Consider the following 23,491-nt stretch of genomic DNA (forward strand, 5'->3'; position numbering starts at 1 on the left):
GCTATAGGGGGTGCTGTTCTATTACTACAAGAGGATATGAGAAAGCAGTTGCTTTTTAAAAAGAAGGAAGATGGGACTTCCCTGGTGGTCCAGTGGTAAAGGATCTGTCTTCCAATGCAAGGAACGCAGGTTCAATCCCTGATCGGGGAACTAAGATCCCACATGCTGCAGGGCAACTAAGCCTGTGCCACAACTACTGAGCTTGCAGGCCTCAACGAGAGAGCCCATGTGCCGAAAACTACAGAGCCCACATGCTCTGAAGCCCACACGCCACAACTAGAGAGAGGGAGAGAAGGAAAAAAAACCCGCATGCCATAACTCGAGAGAAGCCTGCCTGCCACAGTGAAGAGCCTGCGTGCCCGCAATGAAAGATCCCACATGCTGCAACTGAGACGCGACACAACCAAAAATAAATAAGAAGGGAGAGGAGGAGGAGGAAGACAGTGGATACTAGGGGACAATTAGCCACCTCTAACACACTGACTCGCTGGATCTCCCAACCAGTTCTCTTCAAAGTGTATTCTGGAAAGACTGAAGCTAAATTTGCAGCCCATCTCTACAAAGTATGTAGGACTTCAAAGTATGCATTTTATACCCGCCTCACTGTTGATTGTTCTATCTTCATTTATATTAAAGCTTTTTTTTCAAGTTTGATTATAATAGTGACACACTAAATATAATTGTATAGAGTGCTTGAAATGCTCTGAGTGGACCCAAACACGTTTACCACAGCATCTTTGCTTACAATAGCATGTTTGCAGGACTTAAAACTGTAACTCTACCGAGTTGTAAATGATATTATGTTTTCATTTGCCTGTGATTTTTCAGCCTTTAAAAAAATAGGAACTTACAGAAACTGTTACAGAAAGGAAATACAAGTTGCTTTACACAAATCAAGATTCCATCAGTCACTAACATCATATTATGTAGACAATAGAATATCCTGGTTGTTTTACATCCCCTTGTTCCACTACTCTTGATCTATTTATACCAATTGCCTTTAAAACTTCTAATCTCTTTAGGTATATTTTCTTTGTCAAAATGTTAAAGAATATGCATTCAACATTTATGAAATAGTGTGATTTTATTTTATTATTTTAAAAATATATATTTATTTATTTATTTGTTTTGACTGCGCCGGCTCTTCGTTGGCGGACTTCTTAGTTGCCGCATGCATGGGGGGATCTAGTTTTCTGACCGGAGATCAAACCCAGGCCCCCTGCATTGGGAGCCCTGAGTCTTACCCACTGGACCACCAGGGAAGTCCTGATAGTGTGATTTTAGACTGTTTTAATCTGTGATAACGTTTATTCATTTGGATGTGAATTAAATCATTTTAGGGTTGATAATTTTAGCCTTCCGATTCCATTCTTTGCCCCTGTTACCACTGTAAGTTATTTGAAGGCAAAGAATAAATCTCTCCTTTAAAGTTAACATCAGAGTTTGCTCAACACGAGTCCCTTAGCAACAAAATTTGAGTTAGGTTTTGTGATGTAGTACCTCCTCTAACTTGAGGGCAACTGACCCCCGTCCATTTACACAGCGACAGCCTTAACTGCCTGTCTGCGGAAGCTGGACTCTGGCTGCCGGCCGACGTCCGGCGCTGGGCGCGGTGGCGCTGCTCTCCAGCTGCTGTCGGTCCTCCGATCACGCTTCCCTGGCTTGACAACCCTCCAGCTGCTGGAGATGGAAAAGCTCAAACCCTAAACCCGAACGAGGGGAGTTTTGGCCGGGAACTGGAGGGCTGTGAGCCTCCGGGTCTGCGCGGGGACGCTCAGCTGTGCCCGAAAAACCCGAGCCGGCCGGCTACCAACCGGACCGCGCCCCCGGCGTCCATACCCGCCAGGCTCGGGCAGTTCAAAGTTCGGCCGGGTCCAGAGGGATCTCGGACCCTCCGCTGGCTCTCAGAGCCTCGCCAGCCGCTAGCAGGCGCGCCCCCAGCCCCACCGCCAGCAGCCCAGCCTCTACTGTGTTCGGCTTCGCGCCAGGCCTGCCAGCTCCTAAGATGGCAGCGGCGGCGTCGAGAGGTGGCCCCCCACGTGGGCTCCGGTGGCCAATAGGCTTTGGGCCTGCGCCGCCGGCCCGGAGCGGGAGGCGGAAGTGCTTCGGGCAGCAGCCTCCTTCCAGGCTGCGGCCCCTGCCGGTTACATAACTCGTTGCGGGCTGCGAGCGGCCCCACTTCCTGGCTCCCTGAGAACCGAGGATGCGCTGAGCCCCACAACGCCGTCCGCTGCCGCCGGCTCCCTCCCGAGGTGAGGTATCCCGGGCTCTGGCCTGCAGTGTGGCGCCGGACCCGGCCGGGGCCGGGGGTCGTGAGAGGCAGGGAGCGCAGCTGGGGGGACGGCCGGGGTGCAGGGGGACCGAGGCGGCCCTGGCGGGGCGCGGAACTGCCCGTCCGTTCAAGGGAGGCCGGGGGCGCGGCCCACGCCAGTCGGAGCCCAGATCTTTCCGCGGTGTTTCGGGACGGCCTCAGAGCTCACGCTTCCCGGGGTGAGGAGGGAGCCGCGACCCCAGACTCCAGGGGTGCCGAGAGGCGCGATTCCGACCCTTTTGCCTGGGACGCCACCGTGCGAGGCCCCAGGACGAGTTGGTGGGGAAATTTGGAACCGCAGGGCAGCCTGCCCCTTACTACACTCTAGATCTCACGGGAGGTGCAGGGCCTGTCCTCTTCACAGTTCAGCGATTCGCTGCTGCCTCGCCCGGTCCTACCTCTGCTTTAGTACTTGTTGCACGGATTGTAGTTATTTGCCGACTTGTTTGCCCTCCCGTGAACTCCTGAAAGCCTGGGGCTCTTTCTTGGTCGTCTCCACATCTTACTCCTTCAGCTGTACATTTTGGTTAAGATAACTGATTCCTTACGTTTTTGGTAGTTTACAGACTGGCCATGCAGACCCCTACACCACCTCTGACCTCTTCTGCCCTATCGGGCACTTCCCAAGGAATAGAGGGAATCTATAGCTTCTGTGGTTTGTGCCCCGGGAAGATTTTCAGGGAGGCTGAGCGCCTTCCCTAGACCACTAACAGCAAAGATCTGTGTGCCCAGCGGGTGACGGAGCCCAGGGCCTGGAGATGAGGAAAGGAGTTACTCTACAATAAACATGGACACTGCCTGCTTCATTGGTCTGTTTTCATTCTGCCAAATGCTTGAGCCATGCCATTTTCTTACTAATTTGTCCTGAAGGAAAAGGATAACAGCCCCACAGGGTAATTCCCTGTGGTACCTGGAGTGGTTGTTAATCAGAGTCAGAACTGGAGAGAACATTGCTGGTTGCAGATATTTACCGGAGCATGGAAGGCAGAAAACTTCTAACTTCTTAACTTCAGTTAAGTTAATGCTTAACTGACAACCGGGAAAATCACTGTGACTCCAGGTCATCTATAGAAATACCACATTCCATGTAGTACTTTGTGATGTATAGATAAGTCATAGAAGTTCTTTGGCCAGTAGTACTGGATTGTGAGGTGGGGAGAAGGGGAGTCTTGAACAACATTGAATTAAAAGGGGCTGGAGCAAAACAAATACTCTCTTACAAGAATCCCTGAATTGAGTTAAGCTCAGTTAGAGAAGAAGGGATTCCAGACCAGAAGAAACTCAAGGGTGGCTGAAGTATAAACGTCAGTCATTTAACAAATGGACAAAGTCAGTCATGGCTGTGCGCATAGGTCTTCATCTCCCTTGTTCCAGGATTTTGTACTTCACAATTAAAGTGCAAACTGGCCCTTTGAGAAAGCAGTGTGCGTGAGCTCCTTCTCCTTTGGGCCACAGTTTGCTGGAGTTCCATCTCACTGGGCTTGCAGACATGCTGGGTTTCTATAAAGATGGTTAAAACCTGTAAGTAACAAAGTCAAGGCATGGTGTCGTGTTCACAAGCCAGAATAAAAAATACAGACACTTTTTTAAAAGGTCTGTGTGTGTCTTATTTTTAGCCTCTCCTGTTGTAACTTACAGTGACTTTATCACCATGTTTATTTTAACCGCACCCACTCTCAGACTTCAGATGTGACTTGTTGAGGTTGCTTGGCAACTTGGCCTCTGCCTGGGATGGAAGAAAATTCCTGGATGTTAGGAGATTGGAGAGGTAAAAGACACCCAGTAGAACTAAGAAGGTTGGTGCTGTCACTGCTCACCAGGTGCTCCACCCCACAGACTGTCCCAGCCTCAGTGGACCTGCTAGCAGCAGTTTGTCTTCTGGCAGCCCGAGGTATGTTTAGACCAGGTGGACACAGCATCCTTACTTGGCAGCAGCCACAGGGAACACAGTGTAAAGAAGAATCCTCAGAGCTCTGAGTGTGGGGCAGTGCATATCTTTGCTCTGCTAAAATGGCCCAGAGGTCTCTCCTTGTTGGTGACAGCTCTCCTACCTGAGTAGAAGGCTGGCTGCTTGTCAGGCCATGTCTTCTCTTAAATGGTGGCTCCTGCATCTCTACATCTTACTGCCAACACCTCCTTCCCTGACAGCTCTTTCTGGAAGGAATCCACAAAGTCCTCATGGCTTTTCCACCTCAGTTCTTCGTTTGCAGAAAGCTAGATTGGGATATAGACTCTGTGTCGAAGCTGGTCCTGCTTCTGTCCATGTGCAGTGCTTTCAAGTAAAATGCTGATTTGTGAAATGATACTGGAACTCCTGGGTCTTATTCTGGCTAAGTCCAAATGTTGAATTTCATTCAATGAATATTTCTAAGTGTCTTTGATAACTCCAGGATCAGGCCTCCTTCCCTAAATATCATTCTTTTTAGGGTGACCTCTGATAGAGGCTGGCTGACAGGCTAGGTCAGGGTTATCTGAAGCCCAGATATCTTACACTGCTGATTAAAGAGAGGCCTATGTGTTTGAAAACCCAGTGAGCACATACATAGTAGGGTTGACGTTCCACTCTGAACCTGAAGGTGTTTGCTCAGTGCTTGTGGAGTGATGGGAAGGGGATCTGAGCAGGGAGCCAGGGCTTTCTGCAGGAAGTAGTTTGGGGTCTACATCAACAGTGGAACCAGTGCTCCATTGAGTGCCCCACTGCAGAGGCTGGCAGACACGTGACAGTCACCCCAAGGTGCCCACAACACTGAGCCTGGATGGTCAGGTGGAGGGGGAGTAACCACGCATGAGGGCCAGTCCGTAGTCCCTTCCTGTGGGCATCTCAGACTCCCCATCTCCTCACCTGAGGCCCACTTCCTGCTCAGGCAGGGCCTACATGGCAGGGAGGGGTCCCACACCCTGAATATTGATGGCGAGAACCACCTGTGAGTGTGACAACGTAGAGACTTTAAAATGTCTCTTCCAATTCATAGACTCTTAGTGCCAACGTTTAAGCCGCATACCCTTGGAATAGCACGGCATTTGTTCACTGGTACCAGAAGTAAACATTCTAAACGTTCTAATAAGATGCACAATTGTAAAGAAGCAAAGAGGAGCTGATTGTGGAAAGGGACACAGAACAAATGTTTGTTCCCTTTGCTTCCACAGGAAGACCAAGGAAAAGTATTTTGTCATCTTTAACAGACTACATTAAAAAAAGAAATTCTTCCCAGTTCTATTTCTTGTTGTTATTAGAAAGCAAATTGTGTTCCTCTTTTTTGTTTCCTGCATTCCTGAAATAGGGCAGCAAAGTATTTGGGCAGCAAAGTAATGAAATTTGAGCCCATCTTAAAAATAACTGAGAAGAAAGCAATTTCATTTGATAAAATAGTCTTTGGGTAGTTGTCTCTTAGCTACTGAAAATGATTTTTATCTGGAAAATGTTAATACAACAATATTTCCATGGTTTCTGTAGCATTCAGTAGCTGTTTGCTACTTTTTAAAAAAATTTTTTATTTTTAGAAGATGACTCCTGACTAGTTGTAAGCTATTCAGAAGGTCTTGCTGGTCAGATATTTGCTGCTCTTTCTACTCTTACTGTCAAATTACAGTATTGCTTATCCTCTGGCCTCCCATTTTTTACTTTTTTGTTGAAATATACACACTGCTTGACCAGCGGTCATGGCATGAGCGTACCAGTGCAACCACCACCTCAGAAGACCCCTTGGGCCTCTTACCAGGCAAGCCCTCTCCTATTTAAAAAGTTTATTTTCTTGTAGGAAACACAAGAAACTATTAACCGTCATTTTATTGGGACTGGGGTGAGGAGGGGATTTCAAATTTTTGCTTCACTTTGTGTATGGATTCCTATTTTACCATGAACATGTGTTCATAGTAAAACATAGTTTTAAACAGCATTTAACAAAAGGAGAATGTTCTGTTTAAACCTTTCTTTTTAAAATGGCTGTCCTGAAACCTATGAATAGTTTTAAAAATTGATTTTTGTATGGCCACTAAATTTTCTTTTTAATAGTTGCACAGGAACTCTTTAAAATATTTTCACAAGTCTATTCGGCATCCTTATCCACAACTACCTCCTCTTTGCTTCATTACAAATGTGGGTCTGTGTTTAGAATGTTTATTTCTGGCATCAGTGCATAAATGCCATGCTGTTCCAAGGGTATTTGGCTTAAATGTTGGCACTAAGAGGGTCTCTTTGGGGGCAAAATGGGTAACCATTCTACTTATACTTTGAAGAGACATTGTAAAATTCCCAAGTTGTTACTAATTAAAACAGATTATTTTAATATAAAAGATCTGTTCATAATTTTCACGTACCACCTGGAAGTCTTGCTTTTTTCTGTGAATAAAAACAACCCAAGCTCATTGTTTTTTTAAAAAAAAGCTCAAATGATACAGAAGCGAGTGATGTGGACACCAACGTCTGCCTTAATTCCAGAGGCAAATGCTGACTGGAGGTTGAATTACTTTTAAAAATAATTTTTGTTATAAAAGTTAACCTCGTGATCAAGTGTTAATTTATACCGAATTTGACCCACTTTCACATTTAATATCTTTTGGCTTCTGAAGGATCTTAAATGCAAACCCAGAGAAGTAGAGATTAAAATCAAACATCAAACAAAAAAACCCAGCAGAGTGAGATGGGAAAAGTGTAGAAAGGCCAGTGGTGGGGCTAGTTTGCTGCAGGGGCAGCGGTGAGGAGCAGGCAGGGTTTCTGAAGCCCGATGCCCCCTTTGCTGTGCTTTTCTCCTTCAAACTGAGCAGCCAGCGGTCCATTTCACCCACTACCCCAGACAGTGCTGAGGGCACCTGCAGCCGCCTGAGTTTTCTGTGGAAGAACTCACTCACTCTCAGTTGGGTTAGAGCCCTCAAGAGGGTCCAGTCTTGGGTGTCAATCAAGGATGTGTGTTTAATTTTTGGCTGCACCCTGTGGCATGTGGAACTTCTGCGACCAGGGATCGAACCCATGCCCCCTGAAGTGGAAGTGCAGAGTTTTAACCTGTGGAACACCAGGGAAGTCCAAGGATGTGTATTTAATACATACATTTTACTACTATTAAATGCATACACTTACCACCATCAGCCCCAACCTAATATTTATAAGTGGTTTTTTTGTTGTTCGTTTTGTTTTTAAATCCAACTGGTTGACCCACTCCCTCGATCTGAACTGGGAATCAGCATTCTTGGCAACCCTGTCCCAGCTTGACCAAGATCCCCAGTTGAAAAGCCACAGGGCAGCGGCACCTCTTGCCCAGCCATCCTGGTGGCCCGTCCAGCCCAGGCCCGGCTGTCTCCGCTTCGCGCTCTGACCGAGTCCGTGGGTGTGAACGTGCGGTGGACAGCAGAGGTGCACCTGCACTTCGTTTCCGTTCCAGGAAGAGGAGACGTGCCCGAAGCTTTCAGGAGAGGGGACCTCAGGGTTTGCTCTTGGCTCCACATCTCTGGCCCCCAGTTCAGTGGCCCTTTTTCTCCCAGGTCACATTCTTGTCTCTGTTTTCCCTCTTTGTCCTTGTCTGTCCCCAAACCCGGACTATAGTTCCCCAATTCTGACCAAGTGGGGCCACAAAAGACGAACAGTCCTTTGGCCGCCCGTCAACTGCTGGGATGCTGGTCCTTAGAACAACCACAGGATTCTGCCTCTGCAAGGAGTGGGGGGGGGGGGGGGGGGCGTGTCGCAGGTGGCATATGTGCACAGTGGTCCGAGGACATGCCCTCCGCATCTGGTCATTTTACCATGGACATGAGGTTAAAAAGCAAAATGATGAAATAAAATTTAAAACAAAATAAGATCTGTCTCATCTTGGGATATGGTGTAAAGTTAAAGGGCAGAGCTCTGAAATGCAGGATGCCCTGAGCTGCGTAGTGCCCTTATCTCTGCCTTCTCATCCTCGAGAATCTGGTGATGGCCCAAGTTTCAACTGCGGGTCCCCAAGTTTGCCGGCCCCTGGCAGAGAACTTGGCACCTGGCAGTCGTGACCACCTTTTGCAGAGGGCTTACATCTCACTGCCTGGCAGGCGTTTTGCACGCTTCCTATGAGGACTTCCATCCCCGCTTTATAGCCCTCCCTGCGGCTCATAGCCCGCACATGGCAGGTGGCAGGACAGTGAATTTGAACCCAGATCTGGTGGCCTCAAAGCTTTGCTTAGCCCTGGACTCTGCTGCCTCCTGCTTCACAGGCCCTCTGAGAAATGTTGTGAATCAATGATCCTCTTGTTTGTTTGTGTCCCACGCACGTGGGACGTTTCGGGCCTCAATATTTTGCCTCCCAGAACTCTTTGATTCGAGGAGGCAGAACAAATAAGAAAAACATGATCTTTTTTTTTTTGGGCTGTGTTAGGCCTTCATTGCTGCGTGGGCTTTCTCTAGTTGCAGCGAGCCAGGGCTACTCTTCATTGAGGTGCGCAGGCTTCTCATTGCAGTGGCTTCTCTTGTCACGGAGCATGGGCTCTAGGCATGTGGGCTTCAGTAGTTGTGGCACATGGGCTCAGAAGTTGTGGCTCGCGGTCTCTAGAGTGCAGGCTCAGTAGTTGTGTTGCACGGGCTTAGTTGCTCCACGGCATGTGGGGGTCTTCCCGGACCAGGGCTCGAACCCGTGTCCCCGGCATTGGCAGGTGGATTCTTAACCACTGTGCCACCAGGGAAGCCCAAGAAAAACATCTTGACTGAGGCAAGGGGGTGGATTCCCCACCTTTCCTGTGGCTGAGGGAGGAGAGCATCCCTTCCCACAGTTGTGTTAACCCCTCCCAGCCCAGCCTGGTGGACAGCACTTTTCCTGTTCATTGATGTGCAGTTTGCCTCAGAATTCCTCAAGCAAAAGAAGGGGTTTCTGAGAGTATTTAGGTAATAGTGCAGAAAAACACACACCTTCCTTCTCCCCTCAGTAGCTCCTCCAATAATCAGAGATGTCCAGTGATGCTTTTTGCTGTGACCCCAGTGCCTAGAGCAGGCCCTGGGTTTTTAGTACAATTTTGGTAAACAAATGACTGAATGGATTCTCAGTGTGGAATGCGCGGGAGGTGATAGAAGCTTTGGCCCAAAAGAAAGCCAAAATGGGCTGTCCCTGGGACTGCTCCTGGACCACCTGTTGTCTTATTTTTAAATTGGGAAGTGTGCAGATGCACACAGTTGGTGACCCCAAAGGACACGTGGAACGTCACCGCCAGCCCGGTGGGTCACCTTTTGCCCCCTCTCAGTGTCGTCTGACCCCCCCAGCCACATTCTCATTTCTGTCGCCATCGGTTCCTTTAGCCAGTTTTAGAATTTCACACAAATGGAATCCTCCACTGTTATCAGTTCATGTTTGAAGGGATGTGTCTTAAATTGTGTGTGAGGAATACATGGGCTCCCCTCTGGGCAAGATGAGGTGGGTTGTATGAGGGAGGCTCTTTGGAACTGGAGTGCTGGGTGTTTGTTTCTTTTCGCCTGTAAATTATTCATGTTCCTCCTACTCTGAGGCTTTGGAAGGAGCCCAGGCTGCTTTGGAGACGGCTTGCCCCACCACGGGCGGCTGCTCATTTGAACAGACAAGCTGTGCTGAGCGCTCAGTTTCCCTCACTTGACGTTCTGAGCCCTTCAGCCCATTTTACTGATGCGCAGGGCGGTGCCCTGTGTCCATCACTGGCTTATAGTTCCTTTTCTGCGTCATCCATCCTGAAGGCAAGAGCTTGGAGTCCATGGCTGTTGGATTTTTCAAGCTGATAGGCCTGGTGCCTGCAGAATTTCACACTCCTGAGGGCCCAGCGGTCTTTCATTCTTGTGCCATGGAGGAGTGTGTGCTAATCTTCCCTGTGCTTCGCTTGAGAAGACACCTGGAGTGCTGGGGACAGACCAGGGCGGTGCTTTGTCACGGGGTGCAGGGAGCTGAGGGCTCAGGAAGGGGATTGACGGAGATGTGAGCTGTAGTGAGTTTAGGGAGGTGACTCCTGAGGGAGGCTGCTGGGTTGCAGCGGGGGAGACTGTCAGTGCGTTGTCACCATGTGCTGGAGCAGAGGCCAGGCCTGAGGGGAGCTGGGGCAGGAGTAAAGCAAGAAGTGGCAGCAAATGTGGCAGTGCGGGCAGTTCCATTGAAGGGAGAGAAGGTGGTGGGAGGCTTGTCCAGGAGAGGGTGCGCGGTGTGCACTGGAGGGTATTTGTGCAAAAGAGAAGATTGAAAATGTTGGAGAAGGTGTTGCTTGGGTCAGGGAGGAAGGAGATGTGGAGCTGGGCCAGGGACTGGGGTGTCCCTTAGTGGCCACCTCATTTATCTTCCCAGCGACGGATAGGAGAACTGAAGCATGCAGCAGGACAGAGATGTCCCAGTGGACAGCAGAGCTGGGATTGACCCTGGGCATGGTGGCTCCAGCATCCCTGCAGGGTCTGGGAGCATGTGGAGGGCACAGAGTCCCGAGCACAAGTGGAGGGTGGCCTAGCCTCAGCAAGGAGAAAGGACCATTTTGAACCAACAGGAGTAAAAGAAAAGAAGGAAGGGGGCTTCCCTGGTGGCACAGTGGTTGGGGGTCCGCCTGCCAATGCAGGGGACACGGTTTCGAGCACTGGTCTGGGAGGATCCCATATGCCGCAGAGCGACTGGGCCCGTGTGCCACAATTACTGAAGCCCGCGCGCCTGGAGCCCGTGCTCTGCAGCGGGGGAGGCCACCGCAGTGAGAAGCTTGCGTGCCGCACCGAAGATCCAACGCAGCCAAAAATGAATAAATAAAATAAAATAAATTTAATTTTAAAAAAAAAAGAAAAGAAAAGAGGGAAGGGAAGGGGCAATGTGGTCATGGCTGGCCTGACCACTGGCAGTCTGCTGAGGTCAAGGTGGAGTCCAGAGCACTTCTCAAACCATTAAGATGATGGGAGCAGTTTTTAAAAGTTAAGTATGGCCTGTTTGGGACTGAGAAGCAGTGCCTTTGAAGGAGGGAGAGGCCCTGTGGACCTGGGGCATCAGGACACAGTCTGTAGAGGGGAGTGGTCTCCAGGAAACAGGGTTGTGTATGGCTTTCTTCACTGGTTGGGAGTGGAATGCACCGTGGGGATCTTGCTGGTGCCAGGAAACCCCTCCAAAAACTGGAACAATCCCATTCCAAGCTCCTAGGTTCTGAATCCCAGCATTTGGCAATGGGAGGGGGATGGAAGATGCTCCTGGGATGTTGGCTTTCACTCTATCCGTCTGGCTGAGCACTCAGAGGCGCTCGGGAAGTGTGGTCGGGGAGGGGATGCCTAGGTGATCAGGCACCACCTCCCCCCCAGCCACCACGTGGACTTCAGTACAGGAACCCGAGAGGTCATTTCAGCTCAGGAGGAAGTTGAGGCTTGCAGACAGCCCACAAGGACAAGGTTTGGGGAAGGAGAAAGGATGGACCGAGAGGTGAGCCGGTGGGTCCTTCATTGTCTTGGAGAATCCGGTTTCTGTCCCTCCTGGAATTGTTCCACTCACTGACCCCTAAAGGCCAAGGACAGGATGAAGACCCAGGAAATCTAGGGAGAACTCTCCCTGCAGTCCTGAACTATGCCTTCTCCCGTACAGCATGTCCCTGCTTTCATAGTATCGGCGTGTCTGTGTCTTTGTAGAGAAACGTACAGAAAGGTGGCCTGTGCGGCTTTGGTGCCCGTCCACTAGCACCCCAGGCCTTAAGACATAGGGCTGACTCGGGGGCTGTGCTCTGGCTTCACCCACCGGCCTCTGTTCTCTAGTAAGTCTTCAGAATCCTTGTCTCTTAAGCCCTTAGGGTGGCCCATAGTGATAGGAGATTAGTTCCAGGCAGACAGGTGGGGTCCCCACAGGTGTCAGATGTCAGTCCCCAGCCTCTCCTGTAGCGGTGGACCAGCCACACCAACCTCCCACCTGTACCACCGCTGCCGCCTTGACCTCACCCTCCCTGGCACCATTCCTTTCTCTCTGGCACACGGGCGCCAGATTCTCCATTCCCCAAGCCTTCCTGCCCCCTTCTCCACTCCTGTTGGTTGGGCTGGGACAGATTAACACTATGACATGCTGCATTTTCCCTTAGTTAAATGTGACGTGTTTCTATTTTTAAATCAAGGCATCTAAAGAACTGGCCTTTGAAAACACGGAAGTACTTTTAATAGGGATGCAAGAATCCACAAATAGCTGTGTGTCTTAGAGCCCAGTGTTTTTCTTGAAAGTTGAACAGGGAACAAATCCTGCCCCTTTGGTCAAGAGCATTATCCCAAGGGTACTATGGGGAAAATGTATAAATCCCAGGACATAAGAGATGGTCATTTATTATGAGTCTCTCTCTTTGCTATCAAGCCTCAATTTTTTAAATGTTTTAAAATCAACTTTATTGAAGTTTAATAGACATATGACAAAATGTACCCAATGAGTTTAATGTGTGTATATATGTGTGTGTGTACATATGTGTTTGTGTGTGTAACCACCACCATCAAGATACAAAACATTTCCATTCCCTCAGGAAGTGCCCACTCAGCCTCCTTGCAATCAGCCCCCTGCCGCAGGTACCAGAGGTCAAGGCCTTGCTTCCTGTGGCTCCGGGTGTCCTGTGTCTGCCTGTGACCACCCAGATCCAGGCTCTGCAGCTGGTTTTGTTGGTTGCCTGCACTTGTCCTGCCAGCTCCGGAGGAGAGACTGGTGAGAGTGAGCCGACGTATCCCGTCCTGTAGCTCCTTTCTGCGGGAGCTCAGAGCACATTTGCTGTTGGTTGAGAGAAGAGTGGGGCACAGCCAGTGAGACACCTGGAGCTCTGCCAGGGGTGGTGAGGGTGGGCAGGCATGTCACCCTGTTTCTCAGGCTGGCATCAGCCCATCAAACCCCAGACAAACCACCTGGAGCTGGTTTTCCAGGAAGAGGACGATGTGGAGTTTCCTGGTGCAGGTCAGGTATTGGAGCCGAAAGTTGATTTGAAATTCATCCGGTGATTTGTGCTTTGTGTTGACTTCCCAGACAGGGGCAAATCTGAGCCCGATGTTTCCTTTCTCAAAATCACCTAAGCAGCTTACCCCGTGAAAACCCACAGACAACACAGATGCACTTGGTTGAGCCTTGATAACTTTCTTTGGTCACTTCTTACACACTCCAAGCCAAAGACAGATTTTTTTTCTTTGAATATGAAATATTAAAATTGGCCCACATCTGGAGTAAGCTACCAGATTGGCCCTGGTGGGCTGGCAGCTCTTCCTCATCTCTGTGAGTCTGTGCCTCCCTCCAGCCTCCCTGACCTTCAGCCTCATCTTCCTCAGAGCACCCCCATCCCCAACCCTGGTGGGCCTGGCTCAGAGGCAGGGGCTGGGGGAGGTGGGGTGTGGACCAGCCCCACTGCAGGAGCCCCTCTCTGGTACCAGCTTGAGCCCCTGCAGTTTGACTTGCAGGCTGGAAAGTTTCTGATTCTTTCTGGAATCTACTGTGACTTCCTTCAGAAAGAATAGTTTTTATCCATTTCACCAAAGAAACGTTTACTCTCAAGATTGGGGCTGGTTTTTGTTTTCTTTTTTTTTTCCCGTACACGGGCCCCTCTCACTGTTGTGGCCTCTCCTGTTTCGGAGCACACGCGCTGGACACACAGGCTCAGCAGCCATGGCTCACGGGCCCAGCTGCTCCACGGCATGTGGGATCCTCCCGGACCGGGGCATGAACCCGTGTCCCCTGCATCGGCGGGCGGACTCTCAACCACTGCGCCGCCAGGGAAGCCCTTGTTTTCTTTTTAACAGCTTTATTGAGGTACAGTCCACCTACCATGAATTCACCCAAAGTGTACCATTCAGTGTTTTCAGTGTATTCACAGAGCTGTGCAGCCATCACCATGTTCAGTGTCAGAACATTTTCACCACTCCCAGAAGAAACCTATACCCTTAGCCATCACCCTCCAAGCCTCTCAACCCCACTCCCCACCGTAGGCAACCACTAATCTGCCTTCTGTCCCTATGGATTTGCCTGTTCTGGACACTTCATGGAAATGGAATCGTAAGGTGCAGTATGTGGCCCGTTATGTCCAGCCTCTCTCACTCAGCATCATGTTTGCCGTGTTCATTCACATTGTAGCACGTGTCAGTGCTAAATATTCACCGCATGGATGCACACATTGTATTGGTTCAGGCATCCATTGATGAACATTTGGGTTGCTTCCACGTTGGGGCTGTTTTTTGGTGAGCTCACAGTGGGCTCTAGCTTACACTCCTTTGCTCAATTTAGAGCAGGGGTTGTGCCATCACTGGAGTGTTGAGCAGAACGTGTATAGGGCATCCTGTTTGGCCACTCAGATTAGGCAGGTGGTGATGTATTGGGGCTTGTCCCCCAGGATTTTCCCTAAAGGCAGTTGCCACAGGGAGAGGGGGACGCCTGTCTCAGGAGCCTTCTCTGGAAAGACTGCACTGAGGGCCAGGCCTCGGCCTCAGATGGTGCGGGGTTGTCGACCGTCCCAAAGGCTCGAGGTTTTGACTGGGGTTTCCTGCGTTTCCCCACTCTTGGCCGCGAGGGAAGGAGAAGGGGCGCCAACTGGCCCCGTGGTTAAGACTTAGCCCCTCCGGCAGCTTCTAAAGCGGCACCCTTGTCCCCGGGTGTCTGCACCCTCCTCTTTAAAACCACGGTGGAGTTTGGGGGTTGTTTAACTTGAGTCCCGGACGGTATTCCTGCCCCCGGAAATCTCCGAACCAGGCACCCAACCCTCCAGGGCTCCTGCGTGTGGCCGGTGGGCAGCCGCGGCCAGCAGGGAGTGCGCTGTGCTGTTCCCAGCGAGGGGTGTGCAGAGGTGGGGTGGCCACTGCAGGGTGGCCTCGTGCAGAATGGCAGAGGTACCTCCATCAGTCACCTGGGGAAGCTGCCATCCATGCCGGAAACTCAGCCTGTGGAGAAGTCTGGCAGGTTGATGGTTAATTTTAATTAGGAACATTTTCACACATACACCTGGTGTACCCGTCTTCCAATTCAATGGTTGTGAACATTTTGCCACTTTCGCTCCAGCTAAATTCAGCTCCAGAACATTCTGAATTTCACCCCTTTATGTCCAGCGTGCATCTCTTCAGGAATATGGACATTTCCTACACAACCACACTGCTGTTTTCATGCCAACAAGATTAGCAGCACCTCCGTGGGTGCTTTTAGAGGTTTTTTGTGGACTCTCTCCCTTTGTGGGGGAAAGAGGGTCACGTGTGCAGTGGGTTGTTTAGAAACCTCGCAGGAAGCAGTGCTTTGTTGTGGCAGCTGTGATGTGTTGGGCCTCGTTCTGCTCCTGGAACTGTACAGTCTGGGATGACCGTGAAGCCACGTCCTGGCTGTGACTGCCAGGATGTATTCTGGACAGAGATGACTCATAAAACTCAAGAGTTGCCATTTTTGGTCGACAGTCCATTTCCCAAGAGGTGGCCGGCCTGAGGTCCCTGAGGTCACATTGACCAGAGCGTCCTGGGCACCATTGGTGGTGGGGGGTGCTGCTGAGCAGTGGACCAGCCAAGCTGTTCATGAGAGATGGAGCTGGACAGCATCTTTGGTTTCTGAAAGTGTGTCCCAACAACAAGAAAAACACAGGCAATGTGGGAAGGTCAGATTTGCCAAGTCTGGGAGGATTTTTTTGTTGTTTGGTTGGAACTTTGGTTTTGTTTTGTGTTTGGAGCCGAGAACTCAGCCCAGAAGCTGTGGCTACCCTTTCTCCAGAAGCCTCTCACGTTAATGTCTGTGATGGCCTGGTCCCTGGTCCTGTCATCTGAAAACAAGGACGTGGGCGGCTGTCTCTGCCCTGCGTGAGTGGGCTCTCAGAGGTCCCCTCTGAGTGACGAGTCTTCTCAAGAAGGGTGCCTGTTGGGATCCACCAGGCCTCAGGCAGGAGCTCACCTGCTTCTTGTCCTGATGAGCTTCCCTTCACGCTGCCAGGGGGTCACAGGAGGGGCCCCACCTGGCAGACCCCACGTGGGCAGTGTGTGCAGCGCGCAGGTGCTGGCTGGAAACACGGAGGAGGAAGAGAGAGCAGGTCCCCTCTCATCTCGGCTCTCAAGCCGTGCTGTGCAGAGGGACCTGTCAAGGTGGCATGGACCTTACCCTGCAGGGTCTGGCGAGAGCTGGAGAGACAGAACCCGATGTGGGCACAGAGCCATGGAGCTCCTGTAGTACCTCCTCTGCCTCCCCGCCCACCCCATGTCTGCTTCAAGGTCACCAAGGTCACCATGTTTCCAGCCCTGTGGACCTGACCTTTAAAGCCCCCGCCCCAGCTAGTCCGTGTCAGACTGGCTGGTGCCATGAAGGGGAAGGGGGACGGCGGCAGACCTGTCATTGCCCAGCCTACCCTTGGCCATCCCTCAAAGGAACCCTTCTTGCTGGACAGAGCCTACTGGGGTCATGTCCAAGTCTGAGACTGAGCAGCTGCCCCACTGGCCCTGTGGTCAAGCCTCAGGGTGGATTCGGCCCCTGGCAGGTGGCAGGTTAGGACATGGCCTTCCCGGGGACCCTCATGGAAATGCCTGTGTTTCATGGGAACCAATCAGGAGCAGGGTCAGGACAGCAGGAGGGCACTGCACTTGGGCTCCCTTTGACCTTTGGTCATTGCCTGGACTCTCACGGTGCCCATTCACAGAACTGTGGTTTCTAGAGTCAGTTTAGGTAACTTCAGGCTACCCTTTGCCCCAACTCCGATGTTTAGTATGAAAAATTACAAATATGTAGAAAAATTGAATGTGTGACCAGTAAGTTCCTATTTTATATCAACCTGCCACTCAGGTCCAACCGCTAATAGCGTTTTGTCACATTTGCATTCTAAGCAGTTGAAAAATGTTTGAACTGTTTAGTTTTAGACCTCATGATACCTCACTCCAAAGTATTTCAGCAATGCATCTCCTAAGACTTTCTGCATAAGCACTGTACCCTCCACATCTAAGTCAGTTAATTACAGTTTCATGATAATTTCATCATAAATTCATCATCTACTGTCCAGCCAATATTTAAGTTTCTCCAAAATGTTGTTTGACTTTTTATATTTCCCAGGAAGAGTTTACACGTCACATTTGGTTGTAGGTCTCCTTGTCTTTTTTAGTCTATTTTTTTTAATGACATTGACTTTTTTTATTAATAAATTTATTTATTTTTTGGCTGTGTTGGGTCTTCGTTGCTGGGTGCGGGCTTTCTCTAGTTGCAGCGAGCGGGGGGCTACTATTCGTTGTGGTGCGTGGGCTTCTCATTGCGGTGGCTTCTCTTGTTGCAGAGCACGGGCTCTAGGCACATGGGTTTCAGTAGTTGTGGCTCGCGGGCTCATTAGTTGTGGTGCGTGGGCTCTAGAGCGCGAGCCCTAGAGTGCAGGCTCGGTAGTTGTGGTGCACGGGTTTAGTTGCTCCGCGGCATGTGGGATCTTCCCGGACCAGGGATCGAACCTGTGTACCCTGTATTGTCAGGCAGATTTCTTAACCAGTGCACCACCAGGGAGGTCCCTAAATGACATTGACTTTTTGACGAGACCAGGCCAGTTGTCTTGTAGAATTCTACCCGTTCCGCGTGTGTCAGATGTCATGGTGCCCGGGTGCCAAGTGTTACCTGCAGTTGTGAAGTTAGGCCTGGAGGCTTGATTGGCTTCAGGCCTAGCATTGTAGGTAGGAACCTTGAGGGCTTTGTGTATTTCACAGGAGGCACTGGAGGCTGGCCTCCATCCCTGGGGGACGTGGGACTGCAGGATCTCAGGGGTGTGAGGTTAGGCTTTTCCTTGGCGATCGCTGAGTCCTGGGGGTGCAGGTGCTTTGTCAGAGTCCACCCATGGCCTTCCTGCCTGGACTGAATGTAGCTTCCTGATTTAATCGTTGCAACTCGTGGCCCCTGTCTTGAACTTTTGGCATGTCTTGAAGTCCTTCTGTGCGCACATAGGGGAGGAGAAATGGCCCACCCAGCAAGTGCCACTCTAAATCCAGCAGTCTCTGGGGCTGCTGAGCCCTGGGTCGTTTGTTGGCAGCCACTGGCCCAGGCTGGGAGGAGTTGGGGCTGGCAGGGCCATGTGTCTCCCCAGTGGAAAAACAGCAGGTGTGAGGGAGACGTGAGAACCTCTGGGCAGAAGTAGGGCTGGTGTGGGCGCTCAGCAGGCAGCCCAGAGGGACCAAGAGAAGAGAGAACACAGACCAGAGTTGGGCTGCCCTCTGTGGGGCTCAGGAGTATCCCATGTGAGCAGCGAGGCGACCCTGGGTCCCCATCCTCCCAGGCCTTCCCGATCCTTGGTTTCCTGCCCTGCAGGGACGGTGGAGGTGGGGGTGTGCCTGTGATGCCTAGTGCAGGGAGTGTTGTGAGGGGAGGAACACTCCATCAGGGGGACGGTGCGAGCTTTCCCACCTTGCTTGCCTCACAGGTTATATGAGGAGGAGGAGGCGGCAGCGTGGGTGCGGCTGCCTCCTGACACCTCCCTCCCTGCAGGTGTGAATGACAGAGGTGGTGCCATCCAGCTCCCTCAGCGAGGTCAGCCTGCGTCTCCTCTGCCACGATGACATAGACACCGTGAAGCACCTGTGCGGCGACTGGTTCCCCATCGAGTAAGTTGAGCAGTGTCCCCAGCTGTGGCTTGGGGGATGGGGAATGGCAGGGGGGATGTGCACAGAGCTGCGGGTGCCAAAGCTGAAAGGCTTGCTGTGAAGGCGCCGTGGTGGCCCAGAGTGACCTCGCCTGTCGGGGCCCCGGGCCCTGCTCCCTGACTACCACCAGGCTCTTTGCACCTCATTATGTTCCTAGAGATCCCCGAAAGGGCTTGACTGAGAATCTTTAGTTACAAAGATGTTCCATGCAGTGCTACTTACAATATTCAGAAAATTGAGAAGCTACTTAAGTATCTTAACAGAAAGGAAGTGGTTACATACATCGGGGTATGTGTATGCAAAAGTATAATGTTATTCTGCCGGGGGAAAAAAAACCTGTCCTAGAGGTATATATGTTGACTAGGAGAGTTTTTTTATGAGCTATTAAGTGGAAAAAGCAGACTAGAAAGCAGTATGTACCACAATCCCCCTTTTGTTTAAGAACACATACAAGATAAAAGCTGAGGAGGATACGTACCTCGTAGCAAATGTGTTCGGTAGTTCGTGTGGGTGGATGATTAACATCCACAAGTTTGTCTGGTTTTGCTTGTCTGTACTTCCTATGTTTTTCTGTAATATGCACATAGAGCTTGTAGTGATAAAAATAGTGCAAACTTTTAAAAATTAAAAATAAACAAGGTCCTGCCAATCATCACATTTCCGTGAGCCTTAGCCTCAGACGTGTTTAACCTGCTGCCGGCAGGAGGGGAGGGATTCCCTTACGTCCCTGATGGGAATGTGAATTGTCACCTTCTGGGGCCACGGGCTAGCGGTGGCTTCATAGGTTAGAAAATAAATGTCATCCCAGCAGTCCCACCGCTGGAAAGTAATCCAGTAAGTCCGAGGTTAGACCCCGCTGAGGGTGACCTGGGGCAGGTAGAGCCTCACCAGCCAGAGCCTCTGTGCCTCTGAGTAGTCCGACCTGCTTGCCTCTCCTTGCAGCTTCCTGGGCCTGAGGCCTCAGGTTCCAAAGATGAGGGAGAGAACTTCAGTTCCATCAGACCATGTGGTGGCAGCTCCCCTCCTGGCTGCCGCGCCACCCGGCACTGCTGCGGTTAGAAGGCGCGAGTGTGATGAGGACCAGGAGAGGAGCCTGGGTGATGCTCAGGTTCTATGGAACCTTCCAGTGGGCGGGTGGTGGCCTCTACAGTGCAGACCCGAGTAGAGCACCTCTCTGTGTCGCCAGGAGGGTCTGAGACCCTCCTCCAGCTCTTGGTCTCATGAAAGGCATCCTGGGCTAACCCGCTGTGTCCGTTAGGAAACAAACCCAGACACCCTCCTGACCGAGCCTCCTTGGCTGTGGCTGAGTCTGCCTTTTCATCACTGCATCACTGTTCTTTTCCCTGCTCCCCTCGGACGGCACTTGGTGAGCAGCCCCAGTGACCCTGGATACACCTTGCCCTTGAGGCCCAGTCCCTGAAACTCAAATGCCACTCTGCAGCAAACCTGGCTCTCCCCACACCACTTCCCCCAGTCTTGAAAAAGTCTCACAGAATTCTTGGAAATCACCCAAGTGTCCACGGGCTGCGGGGGTCATCAATCTTAACTCATCCACCTGACCCCCCAGGCACTGCTCTCGAGGGGACAGCATCATCAGAGCTTTTCCCCTCTTGTCTCTGTGTCTTGTAAGATCGTTTTCCTATCAAATTTCCAGTCCTGTCTGGACAGATAACCGCTTTCAGAAGATGATACTCTGAGAGTGATACACTTCGGTGGAGACTGAGCGATGGGCAGACCCCTCGTCAACCCTGAGTGGTGGACAGAGCAGCCTAGGGTCCCCTGTGGTTCAACTCTCTGAAGCACGACGGGGGTTGGACTTGACCTGGCCAGTTCATCTGAGTTTGTCTCCTCTTCAGGTACCCAGACTCATGGTATCGTGATATCACCTCCAACAAGAAGTTCTTTTCCCTTGCCGCAACCTACAGGGGCGCCATCGTGGGAATGATCGTAGCTGAAATAAAAAGTAGGACCAAGATACACAAGGAGGTGAGTGTATGCGGCAATGACTTGGCAGTCGGTGCCTCTGGACAGGACTGTGGGGCCTTGTGACACAGTCACGCTGCCTGCTCTGGCCCTTTCTCTTGGGAGCCCAGACAGCGTGTGAGATTCGTACCTGGTTGGTTTCTTTCTGTGTGTTCGTGACACAGTCGTATATGCATTAAGTAACACGACCACAGGCTTCACAATGACAGCCGTTTTGAAGTAGGGAGGCGGGTAAACGGTACACTGGCCTTTCTGCGGGCTTCGAGTCACAAGAGCAGGAAGGATGCTTACCTCCCTGAGACCGATGACAAGCCCACCTGTGTCCAGGCTAACTGTGGTGTGGAGGGTGGGGTGGGGATTGGGGAGCCGACCCACTCCCAGCACGTGGGAGCCACTCAGTGAGCAGTGGACGGGACACAAAGACCAAGTCGCCAAGTGTCCTTTTCATTGGGTAGAGAAAACCATACACATGGCAGATCCTTCTAGTTCTTTGTGAGGTAGAAGAAATAAGAACCGTGTGCTGGTCGGATTCATGACACTCCCGGTCCAAAATTGCATCTCCGGAACCAAGAGACCCACGTGGGGCGGTGTGTCACTTGGCCTGGCCCTGGCAGCGGAGAGTGGTGGAGGGAACCACTGTCCACCCTACCCCCCGCCTCCCCCTTTACTGTGAGATCACCTGGGGCTGTGTAGGATCCCTAGTTAAAACATTCACACTCTTTTGGGCTGTCTTGTCTCTTGGCGGGTGGACTGTCACGTGCTGAGGGCCCGCTGAGCGGTTCCTTCTTCCCGCTATGACTTCACTTGTCTGGCATCCCTGACCCTCCTTGTCTGGTCTACCACCCACCCCAAGAGAAGCGATTTTTTTGTGTGCTCTTACATCTGCAGTTTCTCGCAGAAGGGCCCACACCCTCTTGTTTCCATGGGGGTGGAGGTGACCCTCTATTGTCTTCTGTTCTGTTCCCTCTGCCCCAGTGTCCCCCCAGGTGTCATGGCTGGGATGTTGGCAAGTGAGCTGTGTCCTACAGTGGGACCGGGGCCTCCACTGCTGACGCGACTGTTTCTGACTTTCTCTTTAGGATGGAGATATTCTAGCCTCCAGCTTCTCTGTTGACACGCAGGTTGCGTACATCCTAAGCCTGGGAGTAGTGAAGGAATTCAGAAAGCACGGCATAGGTAAGAGTGGCAGAGCTCATAAACCACCACCACCAACTCGCCCCCCCCCCCAGCCCCGTTCTGACGATTGTCTCTCATAAATACCCCTCAGTCTCTTCCTCCATCCCTGTCCCTCTGTCTGGGGCCAGACCTTCATCCTTCTCCCCTTCCAACAAGACCCATGGCCCCACCCACTCCCTTGGCCTTCAGCCTGTCCTCTTTCCATACAACACCAGGTCTTTCTGCCGTGGCCTCCTTCCCAAATCTGACAAGATCAGATAAATAACCGCTCCCGAATGTCCTCATTTGGGAATGGGCACCCCTTATCGTGCCTCTCACCACACACACAGCTTATGTCTGATCCCAAGATATATGTTTTTTTAATATCTTTATTGGAGTATGATTGCTTTACAATGTTGTGTTAATTTCTATCATACAACAAAGTGAATCAGCTGTAAGTATGCATATATCCCCATATCCCCTCCTTCTTGGTCTCCCTCCTGTCCTCCCTATCCCACCCCTCTAGGTGGTCACAAAGCATCGAGCTGATCTCCCTGTGCTATGCAGCAGCTTCCCACTAGCCATCCATTTTACATTTGGTAGTGTATATATGTCAGTGCTACTCTCTCACTTCGTCCCAGCTTCCCCTTCCCCGCTGTGTCCTCAAGTCCATTCTCTACGTCTGTGTCTTTATTCCTGCCCTGCCACTAGGTTCATCAGTACCGTTTTTCTAGATTCCATATATGTGCTTTAGCATATACGGTATTCTTTTTTCTCTTTCTGACTTACTTCACTCTGTGTGACAGAGACCCAAGGTATTCTTGATTAAGAGTAGAAAACATAATTGAAAAATAGTGCTAGCCACCATTTATCGGGTGCCCGCCACACCTGGGGTGCCGGGCTGCCCGCATGACTCCAAATTCCCATCCCACTCAGCCACACAGCCAGTGAGTGGCAGAGTCTTCATTTGTGTCTGTTCCACATTTTCCTGGGCTCAGGTTTACACTTCATTGTCTAAAAAGATCAGTGAGTCTCTGTTGTGGGTTCAGCCCCTGGGAGGGAACTAGCAGGCTGGCATCCGCGGTTCCAGATGCCTCAGGGCCTCAGGTGACAAGCCCCATCGAGCCATGAGATGTTAGGGACTTCCATAGTGGTTGGTTATGGGAGGTCGGTCTTCAGTCCAAAAGCAGAGAGATCTGTAGAGACCTCTGCAAAGATGACTTCCTTGTCTGCCTCACGCTTCCTTCCCACTTGCCCTGCACCTCTTCCTCCGCAGGTTCCCTATTACTTGAGAGTTTAAAAGATCACATATCAACCACTGCCCAGGACCACTGCAAAGCCATCTACCTGCACGTCCTCACTACCAACAATACGGCTATAAACTTCTACGAAAACAGAGACTTCAAGCAGCATCACTATCTCCCCTATTACTATTCCATCCGAGGGGTCCTCAAAGATGGCTTCACCTATGTCCTCTACATCAACGGTGGCCACCCTCCCTGGACCATCCTATATCCTTTCTCTTTCGGGGGTGAGGTATTGTGGCTTCCTAG

The 23,491-nt window shown here is 51.1% G+C and overlaps 1 protein-coding gene across 3 annotated transcripts in view; it reads left to right on the forward strand.

Annotated features, from left to right (window-relative positions):
* NAA60 (N-alpha-acetyltransferase 60, NatF catalytic subunit) overlaps positions 1-23,491 on the forward strand; it is a 40,667-nt gene that overhangs the window by 13,572 nt on the left and 3,604 nt on the right. Inside the window, exons 1-5 of one of the 3 annotated variants that reach the window (XM_033428960.2) lie at positions 2,076-2,252; positions 18,581-18,761; positions 20,657-20,786; positions 21,863-21,959; positions 23,215-23,449. In XM_033428960.2, the coding sequence (XP_033284851.1) occupies positions 18,652-18,761; positions 20,657-20,786; positions 21,863-21,959; positions 23,215-23,449 (572 nt within the window). In that variant the 5' untranslated portion in view covers positions 2,076-2,252; positions 18,581-18,651. Of the gene's footprint in view, positions 1-2,075; positions 2,253-18,580; positions 18,762-20,656; positions 20,787-21,862; positions 21,960-23,214; positions 23,450-23,491 lie in introns of those variants that run through there. The other 2 variants (XM_004270245.4, XM_033428961.2) reach the window with 2 other exon arrangements.

The sequence above is a fragment of the Orcinus orca genome, chromosome 16 (genome assembly GCF_937001465.1).
Source record: "Orcinus orca chromosome 16, mOrcOrc1.1, whole genome shotgun sequence".
Taxonomy (NCBI): domain Eukaryota; kingdom Metazoa; phylum Chordata; class Mammalia; order Artiodactyla; family Delphinidae; genus Orcinus; species Orcinus orca.